At 35.2% G+C, this 17,461-nt stretch overlaps 1 protein-coding gene across 3 annotated transcripts in view; it reads right to left on the bottom strand.

The window, feature by feature from the left end:
- Nucleotides 1-662: 662 nt before the first annotated feature.
- TUSC3 (tumor suppressor candidate 3) overlaps nt 663-17,461 on the bottom strand; it is a 116,671-nt gene continuing 99,872 nt past the window's right edge. The window contains exons 8-10 of one of the 3 annotated variants that reach the window (XM_061370871.1): nt 11,573-11,647; nt 8,558-8,648; nt 663-946 (exon numbers count right to left, since the gene is read on the bottom strand). In XM_061370871.1, coding sequence (XP_061226855.1) covers nt 931-946; nt 8,558-8,648; nt 11,573-11,647 — 182 coding nt within the window. In that variant the 3' untranslated portion in view covers nt 663-930. Of the gene's footprint in view, nt 947-8,552; nt 8,649-11,572; nt 11,690-11,781; nt 11,826-17,461 lie in introns of those variants that run through there. The other 2 variants (XM_061370878.1, XM_061370887.1) reach the window with 2 other exon arrangements.

Below are 17,461 nucleotides of genomic sequence, written 5' to 3'. Positions count from 1 at the left end.
TGGCATTACAAATTCCTACATGAGCTTTTTCACAAAGCTGGGTGAACAGAAAACTGGCAAACAGCTGTAACTCCTGTTCCAATGGACTCATCTGTATTGCTTTATAAAGCTCATTTAGGGTAATATATTCCTTCTGCTGCTACTTCAGAAAAAAAGCATGTTGTGGATTACAAAACATTGTTACCCACCCCATCCTCCCATTTTGTCTCCCATTAGGCTTAAAAGGATGAGTTTTGACTGATTTAAGCCTTCTTGCCTTCATGATTCCACGAACCATTTTGAACTTCATCTCTTGGTATGAGAGAGAGATGAACTGGCAATCTATGTACTCCAAATACTGCTGAGACAGAAAAAGAAGAAATCCACTATGAAAATATGTACAATATAATTCCATATTAACAGCTCAACATGCCTGGGGTGATCAGAGGCTCTATATACATATATATACTGTTTCAAAGCAAAGTGGTGGCAGGATGCATGTAGTCATTATATTATAGTTTCCACGATGGTATTTCTCTTAATAGTAGTTGAAGAACCAATGATTAACTTGTACAGTTCTAAAGCACATCTCAAAACCTTATTGCAAACTTGAGGTGAAAAATTTTGGCAATACCCTTTGGACTCATGTACTAAAGTTAATGAGGAAGACTTAAACAGAGGACCATTATAATGAAATTTATTTAAACTCTTGAGCATACTATAGTCATAACTTTTTAGCACTTCCCAATGTGTTGTTTATTGTATGTTTCTATAAATTAGGCATTCATTGCATAAAACTGCATTCATTTATCTCTTAGCGTACTATATAAATTATCACAAAAACAGATGAACCAACAAAAGATTCTTGAGTACATGTGACATTGGTGGGCAGATAACATCAGTTATAGCTTATCTTCATGGTAAGCAGCTCTAAATGAATCCCTCTTGAATTCATTTAATTAAGAAGCTGAAAAGAAAGAAAACATGATTAAATACTGAAAAATGCACATAAAACATAGCATCACAATTATTAGAAAAGAATAAACAAGGACTTCAAAACATTCATTTAAAAAGTCATCTGACATTTGTGTAATAATCTCTTAAGTTTTTATAGCTCATTTAGTAATTACTAAGCAAGCATGAAAGTTATCAAATAAAACTTGAGTGACTGAAACTTAAGTTTGCCTATTTAAAAAAATTAAAAGGCAAAATGCACTTCAAACATCTGTTCTCTTTAATCAAGTTTTGCATCTGCTCGTACTACTTAAAGTGAGAACTAGCTCTCCCACGAGATGTTTCAGATTTATTTAAAACACTCTTTAACAGTTTAAGTGGCCCCAGAGTGAGGTGGGTATTGAAGACCTGGCAAGGCTCTGTATGGCTGCAGACACATAAATTCTGGATATTTTAATCAACCAAGAAGTTTCAGATGACGCTGCTGTTTCTTTACCCCTGGAACAGAACTCTGTATTTTAAAAAAGTAGATACATATTGTGTGTCATACCTTTCTATGTGCTTTACCAAAGAAGAGTCATCTCATAAACTGGGAAATGGGAACACAGAAAGACTTGTGCAAACACAAAAGCAATGAACTACTGAATGGAGGGGTTTCTTCACTCCCTTTAGCTTTGCATGGAAGATCTTCCATGTCCTTACAGAAATGCAGCGTGTTCTAGTATACACATGTATTAATTTCACCAGTTTTCTGTTCACAGTATAATTAATTAATCATTACAAAACACACACATGAATTCCATAGGCTTAAAAGACTGAATCAGTACAAAGATGTTCCCTGCTGCAAAAAGCAGACAAGCTCATTAGGCAAGACATACAAACCAAGGCAAAACAGATGGCAGCTGGCTGGGTGCTGAAGGGTGAAGGGATTGTTGAAAGGGAACAGCCAGCAAGAGCAAATGCAGGAAGAGATGAACTGTTGGGTGCTGAGTGGAGAAGTAAGAGAACACTGAGCACATGAGACTAAAAAGATAACCCAGGTCTAGGACAGATGCATAATGCCAAATATAGGAAAGGAACTAAGAAGAAAGAGGAATGCTGGTAGTGAAAAAATTTGGGGGGAAGAGTGGGAAGGGTTGAAGATTACTATAATCAGGCAGGTAGTGTTGATAGGCTCAGAAGGGGTAAAAGACTGAATAACTGTAAGGAAATACAAATATGGCAGTGTTGTATGCGATTAATATGCTACTACCATGGCTACTGTTCCTTACTTTCTGTCTACAAGAGAACTGCATCTTTAGAAGCTAAGAGATGTGATACAGAATATAGATAAGGTAAACATTGGCAGTTATACAGAAGTTATAAGGAAGTTATAAGACACACACTTAAGAGGCTGGATGCACAAAGAAGAAAAAAGCCTAAGGCAGAAAAAACACAAAAAGCCAAAACACCATAAAAAAATAATAAAATAGAGAGTAGCCAAAAAGAAGGTAGAAAAATCTAGAATAATAAATCAGACAACATCTGCTGGGACAGATCTGCAAAAAGGAAAAAGAAAAAATGTCCCCTTATGCAAATCAGGAAAAAAAGCAAAACAGGAAAGGCTGGCCAAACTGTGTGCTTCTAGACATGAACTAGCTGGAAATGGGTAGCATAGGTAGGAGTAAATGGTAAACTAAGACTTACAGGAAAGCCATAAAAACAAAAAGAGGCATTCCTAATGGTAGTAATCACAGAAGTAAGGTCCTACTCATAGATGAGCATGCAACCTTATTGGCATAGGAAGAAGCACACCATTCTTGAGAGCTCTGCTGTGGGACCAGACACCTGAAATTTAGATCTTTTCTTTAAAGGACTAGAAATCAGTATCAAATGTGGACTCTTCACATAGAGAGGAATATGGAGGTCCATGGATATTCACGGACCCAGTGTGCTGTTGGATGGTTTAAATGAACAGAAAAGACTGAGCCATTTTGTCTTCCATTTCAATAGCAACTTCTTTGCTGAAGAACACAGTGCCTGGGCACATTAAATATCACACAAAATGCTAAATGTAAGATGTTTTGACAACTGTGTATTCTTGTTTTCCTGTCTTTTAAAATAATCCTGCTTTCTATTGTTGTGAAAAAAGTAGCCTGTTTTGCTGAGTGCTGAAAGTTAATCTTGCCGTTTATCAAAAGCAGATTTATGAGTTCATAAACTTTAGGTGAATCAGTTAAATTATGCATGAAGCCAACATGGAACATCTGAACAGTTGTTAGTAGTGCTCATATTTGTTAATAAATTTCATTTTATTTGTCTGCAAATATTGTTTGTTCTACTTACTTTTTACCACTATATTTCCAAGAAATAACTATTCAATTTTATTGACGTGCACTTAATTTCAATTGCTCAATATTATACAGGATTTCTTTACTGAAAATAATTTAATTACACTGAGGGTAGTTATTTCTTATATGGTGTATACAGCAAATGCCAGAAATTCTCAACCTGTGGGGCATCTTGCAATTTGTCTGTTCTTGTTGTACTAGCTATTTTTCTCTAAGCAATGAATGAATACTTCATGTCTGACTTAATATTTATGTTTTTTTGATGAAAATGAGGCAACATTATCTGTTTTCTTGTAGCTTAGTCCACTTTTTCAACTAGTCAATACAGAATATGTATATTCCATTCTACCAATACACAGTCTGGGAGGCTGATTATGGTTTAACTAAAACCTCTTCACATTACTCTCTTCAATAACACCCAAATATTGAAGGGATATAAAGGAGAATCTGATGATAATGAAGCTCTCAATTACAGGTACCAAAAAGTTCTTTAAAAAAGCTACTTAATGCAAGCTAATTAATGAAAATGTGTGAAAACTCTGAATTTTCAGATAGTCATGTAATTTTAATTTAGACTAAAACAACAGCAAATGGTAAAATGTAGTCTTTAAGGGAATATAATACTGTGCTAGTGTACTGATGTCTTCTGTTTTGTTTTTTTACCGTCCTCCCTCATTCCTTTTAATATTCTGTGTGCTTTTGGGGCTGAAACTGCCTAAAGTGAGGTTTCGAGAGAGCCTGCTAACTTCCTTCCTGACTAACAAAGCTACCTTAAAGAGTTTATGTTTTTGGCTTAGTTAAGAATAGTCTGTCATTCCTATTTGTATTAACTGACAGATAAAATTCCATGTTGATATAATGTTGATATATATGATTAATATGCCACTTACTCATTTTAAATACTGGGGTGAGAAGGCTTAAAAAATATATTCTCTCAGCTCTATCAACACTCAGGCAGCATTACAAAGAGGAAAATGTTGAATAGCATAAAATAAAATTATTGCATTATCTTTCAACAGTTAATGACAACAATTAAAATGAAAATTTAAGCAAAATGAAAATTTTCATCTAGTTCCCATAAAAAGGTGGCTTAGTACAGGATGAAAAAGCCCTGCCATTGTAAAAATGGCTCTAGCAGAGAGATTTGTTACATGCTAGCTCATCCATCATGACTGTGTGTGCTCAGTAAGCAACCTTCAATGCTGACCTCCATTTTGCCTCACCTTTCCCATTCCAGTGTTTCACTGAATAAGAGTATTTTACCAGCATGTTAATTAACCGTTTTTTTCCCCACCCCTAGCCTTCAAGAAGAAAATTCTGGCATAATTAAAAACTTAATTGGAAAATGCCTGAAGCGGATGAAAAAATGTAAAACAAAATGTTACTGTCCCTTCCTACATACATGCCCCCTAAAGAGCACTCTTATAGAGGTGTGCTCTTATCTAGCACTTCTTTAGACATTTTTCTGTTTGTCACAGAAATTAAAAATGACAATGGCATTACCAGGGTCAAAGAAATAACATCATTCCCAGCACTTTTATTTATGCACATTAGAAAATAACAGTCTTTCCTCAGTTTTTGACTCCTGTTTTATGTTTATCCACATCTGTTCCGATTTATCTTCACTACATGTAGGTCACTGAAGAGAAAGGGGATGCACAGCAGGTTGTGTTACTGTTTCAGTTTTTATCGATGTGTGCTGCTTCACAGAGGACTTATTTGTGTGAGAGAACAGAAACAATTTATATATTTGACTTTTTAAAAAATAGGACAGTGAAGCGGATGCTTGAGATCGTGCATACAGCATTTAAACAATTTTAGTTTTCTTTAACTGTTGCTTTAGGCATGCCAATATAAACATTCTTTCTTTTTTCTGACAGATCATTAGTATGCGTTGTTGTTAATATTGTTAAAGGCAAAACTTTACTAGCCTGAGGACAATTTATCGCATAAAAACTGACAAGTTTCAAGGTGAAATCTACAACCAGGGAAAGCAAAAGGACATATTTTACATCTTAAGATATATGTACACTGGGATCAACTGATGGGATACAGAACTCCTTGTAAGATCCTAAGGAATTCAGACAAAAAGATCATTGCATATCAGCACATATGACTGAAGTTAAAATGCAGGATATTAAATTAAAGGGAGAAAGAGAAAATAACACAGTTTATATACCTGGTCCTCCTTAGTGTTTTGTACATTCGCTTCATTAAAATTCATGAGAACTATGCACATAAAGCAAAAAGGCTTCTCTTAAGAAACACTATACCACTGACATGAAGATGATATGGTTGAGATCATTGAAACATCAAAGAATTAATAGTATGTTATTTAAAATAATGCAACAGAAAACTGGGTCAGAACTACCTAAGAGACCAACAGAAACACTGGAAAGGAACAGATAAGTAAATTACGCATTTAGGAAACTAGTAGATGGATTTTTATAACAGCAAAGGAAAAGGATCCATTGTAGTGATGGTTTCTAGTAATTCTGCATTGAGTGGGGATTTAAGACTGAATGATTAACTTATTCCCATGAAAACATGACGAACTTAGGACAGTCCAAACAAGCCTTTAAGATCCCTGCTTAATTCTGCAGGAGCAGTAAAGAAATCAAAGAAAAACTTAGCTATTAAATGTTTCTCTTAAGCATCCAAGGGTTCATTCTTTTATGAATTTACTTGATGGGTGTTACTAGTAAGTTGTGATATTGAATCTACTTAGCTCCTTAAGACAGAATTTGGTTTATGGATCTAATAATTCCTTCATAGTAACAATATGATGCAGCACTATCTCATTTTAACAGGACTGTGATGAATCAGTCTTCTCAGCATGGCCCTGGATTTTTTTTTTTTTCTTCATGAGCTTTAACATACTAACAGGAGCACTCCTTTTCCACATGCATTGCATATCAAGCTAACTTTCTTGAAATTTAACTTCTAATAGATTTCAGTTCTCTTTCTTTTCCTCTTCCCCCCACCCCCGACTCCTGGTGTCCTTTATTCTTAGCTTGGATACTAACAGAAGAGTACAAAAATCTATGTAAGACTCTGACTTCTGTTAGAAACTCCAAAGAAAAATTTGACTGAATACATCTTCAACCTTGTGGGGACTGGGGGTGAGATCTATTCCATGCAAAATTAACAGGAAACCCCTTGCTTTACTTGCATTAAGATTTTTAAAGCTTATGATACATGATCATACAGGATATGTAGTAGACCTGAGCAATTACATCTGCAATAACATCAATGGTATTGTGTAGGCATGCCAGCTCACAGAGCATACTCAAGTTCACAAGGTACTTCTCAACCTCAGACATCCTAGGTATTACACAGCAGTCAAAAAACCCTAGTGCAAACATTCACAAAAGCCATGCAAGGTCTGGAAATAGGCACAGTCATACAAGCATGTTGGTAATAGTTGATAAGAACATTCCTAAGATGAAAGAACTAAAACTTAAACAAGCATCAGGTTTTCTTTAGAAGCTGTTAAACTGCATGGCAAGTAACACAACTGCTTTTTCCTTTTAGTAAACTATTATGAGAAGTATACAACTAGAGATCAGACGTTCTTCGGCAGTGCTTCTTAAGTGAGTTTATGAGCTGCAGATCAAGCTCATGATTCTTTCTTTAAAGCTTGTCTTAGGTAATTAATGGGAAGTAAAAATACTCCACACTTATGAAAACCAGATCCTGCGTTTCATCCCAAGTTAGTTGAGCTACAAAGGTAGTCTCCAGAGAGGGTACTGAAAGGCTGCACCAACTATTCCAGATGGCAAACTACTAACTTTATATTGATAAAATCTTGCTATATGATACTACTGGGCCCTTTACCAACCTCTTTCCTTGGCAGAAAAGAGTAAAAAGCAGGAGCACATCTCTGCATATTGCAAAAGGAAGTTTCCCTGTCCTGAGAATGAGGTTATTAAATGCTAAAAGTTATCTGAGATGATCTAACTAAATGTCAATAGAGAGAACATAAACAGAATAGGCTCAGTAAATAAGAAAATAGTTCTAAAGTCTTGTAGCAAAATCTAATAGAAAAATTTTGTATTTGCAAGGCTGAACTCTTACTGGTGGAACATTACATAATATAAAGCTGGCTGCTGCACTAATCACAAGACCTATTCAAAGAAACGAACACTAAGAAATATCTGAGGGAAACTGTAGTATTCTTGATGTGATTCCTTAACAGTGGCTGTAAAAACAACAGAACTGTTAAACATTAAGAGATGCAGTTCTTTTTTTCTCTACTTACTTCAAAATATAACTTTCTGAATCTGTTGTACTAATGTTTCATCATGCCAGATCTAGTAGCAAAATGTTACCAACTGCAGTACACGTCATCCACTTACTCTTCCATACACAGCAGTATAGATGAATATTCTGTGAAGGATTAGTCTACTAGATTGTAGAGTAGTACAAAGGAAATTTTCACTAGAAATAAGGAAAATCTCATCTCTTTAAATGCACTGAGGGCAACTAGACAGGAAAACAGCACTCATGCATATTATCTCTATTGTAAAACCTAGCATAGCATGTTTAGATTATATCAACTGCATACATAGGTATATATTTATAAACATATGTGTATATATACACAGAAAAAATAAGTTGAAATGGAGCAAAGATGGAACCAATGGAAGAACAGCATAGTTTCCAATAGCTATGGACCATCTGTTCCTCACAGGTTACTATAATAAATGTGCAACAGATAGCACAATGTGAATCAGAAGCCTAGACTACCTCAGTAGGTGACATCTAGATGAACCCACCCACCCACAAAAGGCAAGTATTTTCCTTTTTTTTTTCCTTTTTTTTCTTGTCAGACAAATTGGAACTGCTTAATTGACAGCTGTACATATAATTAAGAAAGACTATAACCTTTTCTTTCTAGCGTGGCTGACAATAAAAGAGGGTACTTTTAGTGATAAATCATAGCTTGGCACTGTGGACTGATTTGGTGGTTTTGTGCCTTGTCTTATGTACATTTTAGTTATATACAAATAAGTATCTAATAAATGTTTATAAACTCAAGCACATTTTATTTTGCATTTTTTTATGAAATACTGCATATACTGCATGTCTGTGCTCAAGTGGTCTGCATTAACAGGCAATGTTAACAACATTAGCTCTCCAACCATTTTTGGTTTGCTTTAATTATTCCCCATTCTTCCTGCTTCTTCCAGCCCCCACAGACTTCAGTGGTAAAAAATAAAGATTGTTTACCTGAAATCTATTCTTAAACTTACACAAATTATCTATAAAATGAGAATTTAATGAAAGATTACCTGTATGGATAGCCATGGTATTTAGAGCGAAATATCGACAACAGGAAGCTGAAGAAAAACACCACTAGACCCAGGCCCACCAGACATATTACTGGAAAGAAAATAACTTTATTAGCACATAAAAGATTTAAAACTGGAATCTCTATGAAGAATATTATTTATGTCAATCATTCATAGTGAATTTGGCACAGTTAAATGCAAACATGATACTGCCTTGATTACTGATGCTCAGTACCTTAGGACAGGATTTCAAACACATATGGAAATAACATTTGTGGATATTAAGAAAAAATAATACATCAGGGTGAACGTGTTTTCAAGAAAAAAGAGAAGAATTCTGCAACTCAAATATATGTGGATGAAAACACCTTACTACTGATAATGGATTTAATAACCCTGTAAATTATACATATCAACCAATGTAATTCCAGGTAGTTGTTTGTTCTTTTTGGAAAACAAATTACATTTATAAAAGTATCCCTTGACTAACTGAATTGTGTTCTCTCTAGTCAACCATCTACAACTCAAGTAATAGCAGTTTAGTAACTACTTTATCTAGTTCTTAGTGACTAAAATATTTTGCTATTTTAAGTTCCAAGGCTGGTAGCCAAATCACTTTTTACTCTTGACTTGATAGCAATATAAATCTTCAGGTTTTGAAGATAAACAGCAATGCTGCCGACCTTCTGAAAGCATCCAGATGCAAGTGCTTTGAGTCTTCTCAGGCAGAGTGAATTAGCAAAGTAAATGCTTTAAACTAAAAAATCAGATCTGGAACACCATTTGGCACCCTGTGTAATAGTAGCATAAAACCTTTTTGATCATGATAGCTTGCTCAATTACATGTACACAAATTTTTTAAAAAAGGCAACACATTACAAGGTAATGCATACGATTGAGATGTCACTCATCTACATTAAATAATGTTTTTGTTCTACTGAGATACTGTATTAGGCAAGCCTAATACCGGAAGTAATGGTCCGTGGTGGCTCCCCCTCACCCCGGTGTGTCCTGCTTCAACTCCTCCCCAGAAAGTCCTACTTTGGTGGCTCCCTGGAAGGTCCTGCTTTAATTCCTACCCAGAAAGTCCAGCTTTGTTTCCTACCCGGAAAGTTCAGCTTTAGAACTCCCTGGAAAAGTCTTGACCATTGGAGACCTTTCTAGATATTGCTGGCCACTTCTTCCGACGTAGGCTGGCCCTGTGCGTCAGAATGAGTGGGTATTTTTGTTAGTATAAAAGCCTGAGCCTCATGCGATATGAGGTTGCAGAACTTTGTGCCATCCAGGTAAACGTTGCCTTTGCAGGGAGGCCTGGCACAGTAGAATCTGCCTCCTTGCACGGCGATGATTATCCTTGGAGCTGGTTTCATCATTGTCTTCAGAGGGTCCCTGAGGTTGGCAAGGTATACACTCTTCAGAAATATCCTTTATTGTATCTGTTAGATTCTCCATATTTTCCTATATTAATAAACTAGTTGAGTGTTTTCTATTTGTCTCTTATTTTCTCTTGCCTGGAATACTCGAACTCTGGAACAGATACTCTGATTTTAAAAGCTTCTCTTATATTATTCCTACTTTAGCTGAACCATTGCTATTTAACTGCAGTACTCATGTTTCAAAAGTGTGCTTCCTTTGAGCAAATGATGAGCAACCATGAAGCTGGGGAAACTGACAATGACACATTTTTTCATTAAAACTGACAAAGCAGTCAACTGAAATGCAGAATTTCTGCAGTTATTTTCAGAAAACTAGTCATGTATAAATCTTACAAACACACCTCATTATAAGGAAATCACCACTCACAAGTATGATTGCAAAGCATGGATGAATTAATTGTGAAGCATTAACAGTGCAAGGCAGGTACATAGAAAGCATCCACGTAATGGCCACAAGAGGAAGAGCGTCAGAATTTGTACTGCAGCCCACTGTTATTTCACTGTCCTTATGTTCTCAGACCCAGATCTCAGTTGAGATCTAAGACCATATTCCAATTAAACTCATGTCACTGCCTCTTCTGACATCAGTATTAAAGCTAGATACTGTAGAAGGTATTAAAAATTAAATTGCAGATCTACAGCTCACTGAAGGAGACCCTCAAATCAAGGTAAGGGAACTTTAGCCAATATTCAACCATCTATTATGAAAATTTCTAGAATGCTTGTATAGGAAATAGGGGGCTAGCCCTATCTGTAATACTGTGTATTACACAGAACCAGCTGAAGAACTGCTCTAGAAAGAAAGCAGAAGCAGCACAGGAGGTCTGGTATGTTTCAAAGATCTTTGACTCTTCATACTAGAGAAAAAAGTAAGTGGCAGGGTATATGAAAAGACACATAAAAGGTACAAAGGCAGATGGACATATTTGTTTCTACTTGTATCCTACTCAGTAAAAGTTTGTTTGACATAAGAGTTAGGAAGTTTCGATCTGGATAAAATACTTCTACACTATATTTATGCAATTCACTGCCAAAAACTGCAAATATTTCAGAATAGAATGACAATATTCAAAAAACCATAAAAGTTACACTTGAGGAATTCTTAAGAAAGAATTTAAAAATCTTCAGAGATTACAGATTAGGATATGTCCTGTAATACATATACTGTTCGGCTTTCACCTTCTTCTGGAGACATGATACTGTCAAAATGTACCAAGTAAAAGAGTTTTCACACTCTGGATGTTGTATACTTAAGAATCTTAAATGTCTGTTTTGAAAACAACCTTTTGAAACTCTTAACTGTTATGTCACTGACTTACTTTCAATGTAATTCAAGAGCTAGGAAGTATTTATGCAGTACTACATAGTGTTAAGCTGTACCTAGGCTAAGTATACTCAAATTAAAACTTAATGTGAATGCAGTTTTATCAACATAATTTTTATACTCTTCCCCACCCCATAAAAGGAAAACATTTGTTTGAGTTAGAGACCTTCTGAAAATTTAATCAGTTATTAATTTGTAATTTTTCAATGTCTTCTAATTGTTTAAACATTGTCTTAGTTGTATTAAATAACTTACTTCTCCTTTTCCCAACATCCCCTTTGGAGGTAGCAGCTTCATTCAGGAGTACCATTCCCATGGTGATAGCAGCATCTGTATTGCCATTGTCAAGGAAAACAGCGGATGTGTGGATACCTCAGAAAGCCACAGAGGTACATCTATGAGCCAAAGCTTTCAAGTTCAGAAAATGAAAGAATTTCTCTATAAAACTGTACCGATACACTCACCTGTGGCAAAAATGTGTAGCAAGACATTTCCCTGTGCATTTTTGCTTTAAAAAAAAAAAAAAAAAAAGGATAGAAAATTCAAAAAGCTTTAAAGGACAAGCCATTGAGTAGGACACAAAAAAATTTTGGACTGTTACGGAAATAGGTATTTGCCAATAGCTTACAATATTCTCTATATTGGTAGTAAAGAGTTTTAAAACATGAAAACTATAAGAATCATAAATAATTCAGTGTTATTGCACATAATTTGCTGATTATTTGATACAATCTGAACTAGTCGGACTGCTTTATCTTCCTCTGCTTTTAGATAAGACATTAGCTCCCTCTTTAGTGCCATACTGCTTAATAGTTTAGCAGAAAAACATCTCAGAGGCAAAGTCTTCAGTCACTTTCAGTATTTTATGGCCTCATTATAACTGTTAAAAATGTGAGCAAGTACATAATGATAAAACAATTTAACTAATTTAGCAGGATCTTAAACCATTCACTTAATTGTTTGTTTGAAACTGTATAAACAAAAAAGAATGGTTACTACTGTGCATAACATCTGTTCTGAAGAGGAGAAATGCCTGAATGCCACACTGAAGCAGGCTGAACAAGGGAGCTACATATCACAATTTCAGGAAACATGAACTTCACCAAGGTTAACTGATTCTTGAATAAGGTTGGATTCTTAAGCATTACTTATCCCAGGGCTAGGTAGCAGGATGATTACAAATGTTAAGAATGGTAAGATGTTTCTCTTCACATGTAGATATTTCACAAGAGATATTTCAAACACGCTGCATACATAAGGAGTATCTGCATCCTGTAACATTATACTTGCACTAATTCTACCAGTGTTCATATTAACATTTTTCATGTTAGAAATGTTCAAAATTAGACACAAATGCTCAAAGACATCTGAAAGTTCAGTTATATCCTTTCAATTAAGGTGAGCCTAAGCAAAAGGATTTAGAAATATTAATGCCAATGTCATCATACGTCATCAGAGATTAGCGACGTGATTCAAGTTTGAGACTTTCAACTTTTGGTATACATAGAACTAAGAATTTTAGACCTGTGGCTGGCTGAACTGTGCTGGGCTTTTTTCACAAGTCTTACATCATTACCCCTAAACCTTCCCTCACACTGTCACTATTTTTGCTTCAGGTGCTGCTTTCGACGTTTACTCATCACTGTTGAGCTTTCAGCCCCACAGGTTGCCTTTTAGCTTCAACGATACCAGCTTCAAAACTTCATGACTGAGAATGTCATTATGTCATTTGCCTCAGCTCTCTGACGCTGAAGGAAAAATTCAGAACTTACTGAGTTGTGATTCCAATGCAATAATTAGCTTTTTACAACTGAATATATAGCTGAATATATATCGGTATTTTTGCTCCTGTTTATAACACTGTGTGTTATGTCTTTACATTACTTTCATATTCTACAAAAAGAAAGCAACAGTTCTACCTCTAAAATAATCTGTTACAGCATTGTATTTCTCTAGAGCAGAATGCAAAATTTTAACAAGTGTTTACTTGAACAGTTTCCCATCTGCAAAAACTAAGATAGCACCAAATAACATACTTACTTTCTAGTTCCTGTTTATCTCCCCCACTATCCATTACAAAAGTATTCTGAAAAGATGGGGAGCGGGGGGGGTGTTGGCACTCAGATAAACCATAGCTAGCAAATGTTTTAAATTCAGATGCTCATGTTTTCTGACAAATGTAGCAATCTTTTTTCTGTGTAAACCAGTTATATGTCCTCTCAAATTTGGAATTATTTCACTTTTACATATTAAACTTCTGCTGCTCCTTTTCCCAGCTGGAACACGCTTTTTGTAGAAATTGACAACATGTATTATGGAGTTAGTACTTTTAGATTATCACATACACTTTAAAAACTTCTGTTTCACTTTATCATACATGGAACAAACAAAAGAACATGCTTTTTTTGCGAAGGAATAATAAGATCAACAGGAAAATTTACAGTGTATGGGGAGATACTTGTCTTAACATTTTTCTACTAATACTTAATCTTCTAAAATACCTGCTATAATTTCAGAAATACTGACCATATTACAAGTTCTTTATCTGAACCATTTCTATATGGATTTAACTTTACATTTGAGAAATCCAAGCATAATATGCATTCCAGTCATTCTATTTAGGAAATATTCTTCAGCTACATGCAGTTCTTCAGGGTATTTGCCGCTTCTCACAGCTTGAGAATCTGATTTTTATCACAGGTTGAAGAAAATGATGAAGACGAAAAGTATGGTTCTGCACTAAAACAGGTCTCATGGTTTCATTCAAGACATTTTTGCTTCAGTTCAGGAAACAATGAGCAATGATTCTAATATTCTACTTATGCTATTCAATGTTCAATCTATTCTCAATTAGGCCATAACCATCACAGGCCATGAGGGCTGAGGAAGGAGGCATGTTTGAGACAGCAATCACTGCATGTCTCATCTCAGTGAAAAAGGATGACTTTTAACTCAGAAGTTGAAAAACTGGAGCATAGTCTGAAAATTATTTATTTGAATATGAATGCAATTTAAGCATGAATTGCACACAATCAAGAGGTACTTAGTATTTTCTGATGGCCTGAAATCTAGTTGTACTGATACAATAACCCTGAACATTCTTTGACCTTAAAACCTTCTTCCTTCAGCTACACCAAATGGCTTGTCAAGAATTTTATGAATTATTACATGAGTCTTGGAACTGCAGTTCCCCTCAACTCCTTGAAATATGCAATTCAGAACTGTGAAGTAGCTGGAAGTTTCCATTTCAACCATTTAAATGCCAACCAAAGTAGACCACTTTCCCTTCTGATGCTTTTTTGTCATTTTAACAGAGGATCAATTTAATCATAGAATCAGAATGGTTAGGGTTGGAAAGGACCTTAAGATCATCAAGTTCCAACCCCCCTGCAATGGGCAGGGACACCTCGCTCTAAACCATATAACCCAAGGCCTCATCCAACCTGGCCTTGAACACTAATACAGATCTCCTATCATGAAAATAAGTCATTATTAAGTAGAGTTGTTTCAGCTTCAATTTATGAAACTTCTTTTCTAATCCACAGATAATCTGATGGAACCATCCCTTTTGTGATGGTCTTAAAACCATGGGAAAGGCCATGAAAAAGCTTCCAGAAAAAGAATGGGAAAGGCCATGAAAAACTTTCCAGAGAAGAGAAAGACAACGGGAAGCATTTTATTTCAACTGCCGTGAAGTAGCATAGAGATACCGGACTGAGTTTATGCTAAATCACTAATCAAATGCAGGTTTCAACCTGATTTACATCCTAATTATTGACACTGGTGTCATCTTCCAGGATCACCTAAAACTAACTCAGGGGAAAACGATTTTATACTTCTAATTTGTGACCTTTCTCGTTTTGTAAATCACATCTGATGGGAGTTTCGGGGTCAGTCCTGTCCATCTTACAAATTGCTGCGGTGTGGTTTGTCACTGTACAAAATAAGTATTTTTTTTCCACCTCATTTACATTTTATAATGTGTCTATAAATTTTCTTGCTTAGATGCTTACAAATCACAGAACTATACATATCTCCAGAACAAGAAAATGTATAACAGTACTTCAGTTTCCTTAACATCAAGCATACTAGAGAGTAAAATAACTGAATTAGTTTTTCTTAGCATCTTCATTTCTTAACATTTAAACACAGATGCATTGCCTAAAACAAACTCTATTTGAGCTATTTCTAAGTATTTATGATACTGTCTCATTTTGTTTCACTATTCTAACTCTTTATTTCAAACACTCTTTATTTTCAAGCACTTAATTTCAAATACTAGACTTAGTATGTTGTCTCATCTGTTTGTTAATACACGCTTGATCCTTAAGCATGCACGCACCTCATAGCTCTAACTTTCTCTGAGCACCTATAAATCTTTTTAAGAATACCACATGTTCTTTTTCTATATGATAAATCATCACCAATATCAGTCTAGGTTGGTATTATGCTTTTTTTCATTGTTAAAGACCTGTGCAGCATCTTAATAGACCCAGCTTATTCTTAGCTGAATGCACTTGAGGACTATTCAACTGAGTAAGTTATCCGTGGATCCAAAAGGTAAAACACTGTCTTTGGACTATGTTTCTGCATCTTTCAGCCACTCAAGCAACTATGTTTCTTAACAGTTAAAACAACTATTAAAATTATTGATGCCCAAAAAGACCCTTACAAATGCTGCTGTCTTTATCCTGTGGTCAGTGAATACCTCTTGGTCTGTGAATTAGTAGCCAGGTATTTGCAAAAGACAAACAGGAATAGGGCAATTGCCAGAGCAGCAGACAGCTAAATTTGCTTTGCAGGGGGTCTGCACTTTCATTGGAAAATTGTAAAGCAAGAAGTAGAAAACAGTTGAAAACCACTGAACTACAGAGTTGGTAATTTCACACAGAGGACACATACCATATTTGAAGGCAATTCATGAAATCCAGTATCATTCAATTAGCTTCTGAAAGAGAATTATGTTGAATGCTGCACTGACAAATGCCCAGTTCTAATTTAAGGTCTCTGCAAACCTCTGACATGTAAGAGACTTGAGTATCTTTCTTCAAAGGTCATATTATGATTTAAGGTCAAGCAGTAGGAGAATGAGGTAATGGAAGGAAACTTCTTGAGTTTTCTAGCTATCATCTCCTTATGCTTTGTTACAGTTAGGAGGAGTCAGGCTGGCTTGAGAAGAGCCAGAAGAGCCTACAATATTAACAGCATTGGTGGATAACGCAAGAAAATAATATAAAGCATGCAGTATGTTTTGCTGCTTTGGATGTTGATTTCCATAGTTAATTAACAAGCATGCTTATATATATATGCTTTTAGTTCTATCTTTTTCCACTGTGGTATTTCTCTCTTAGTCTTAAGGCCAAGCATACAAAACCTTATCACACTACTTTAGTTGTCATCATTATTCACTTTCACATGATCTCTGGGGAACACAGTTTGATACTATTACACACAACTGATAAAAGTCTTACAACCGAGAGCTAAATGAATATTGTTCTACTGACTTTGACTTAAATTTCCAGGTTCTTATGCTCAGTGACTTTGCATGAGCCTTACTGACACACAGAAAGACATCTCCCATTTAAATTCATTCTGTGGTTAAGTTTCCCTACACCTAAGAGGCACTTAATACACTTCATTTAAATTCACTCTGTAGGACAGGAAATGCCTTTCATAATAGGCATAATTTTAACTTTTCTTTGTAACCAATGAAATTTCTTTTTCTTTCTCAATCAACATCTCACATCCACCTACGCAACTGTCACATTAAACTCTACCCCTGGAATTCAAATTAACAAACTGAAAAGACATTTCCACTTTTACTTAGGTGCATGCGTTTTATCAGCAAAGTTAACTAAGCTTAATAGTAATCATGAGAAAAATTATCAGGTTTATAGTAACTGCTAACTCATACAATAATGGTTCAGATTTATCTTCTCCTGTACAACAAATTATTTCCTTAATAACTGAAACTTATTTGAAAATGAAAATATTTACTGTAACTTTTAAACTTACTCTGCATAAGAAATATTCACTGCTACTGCAAAAGGAAAAAAAAAAAAGACATATTTCATTTGGATTAGTATTTCTCCAGGGAATGACATAAAAACACGATAAAAATGGACATTCATTAGAAATACTGAT

This window comes from Neopsephotus bourkii, unplaced genomic scaffold, assembly GCF_033783945.1.
Source record: "Neopsephotus bourkii isolate Nb327-2 ecotype Australia unplaced genomic scaffold, CSIRO-AGI_Nbou_v1 NB_168, whole genome shotgun sequence".
Lineage (NCBI taxonomy): Eukaryota > Metazoa > Chordata > Aves > Psittaciformes > Psittacidae > Neopsephotus > Neopsephotus bourkii.
The sequence above is the reverse complement of the archived record's forward strand: the minus strand, read 5'-3'. Positions and strand labels throughout refer to the sequence as shown.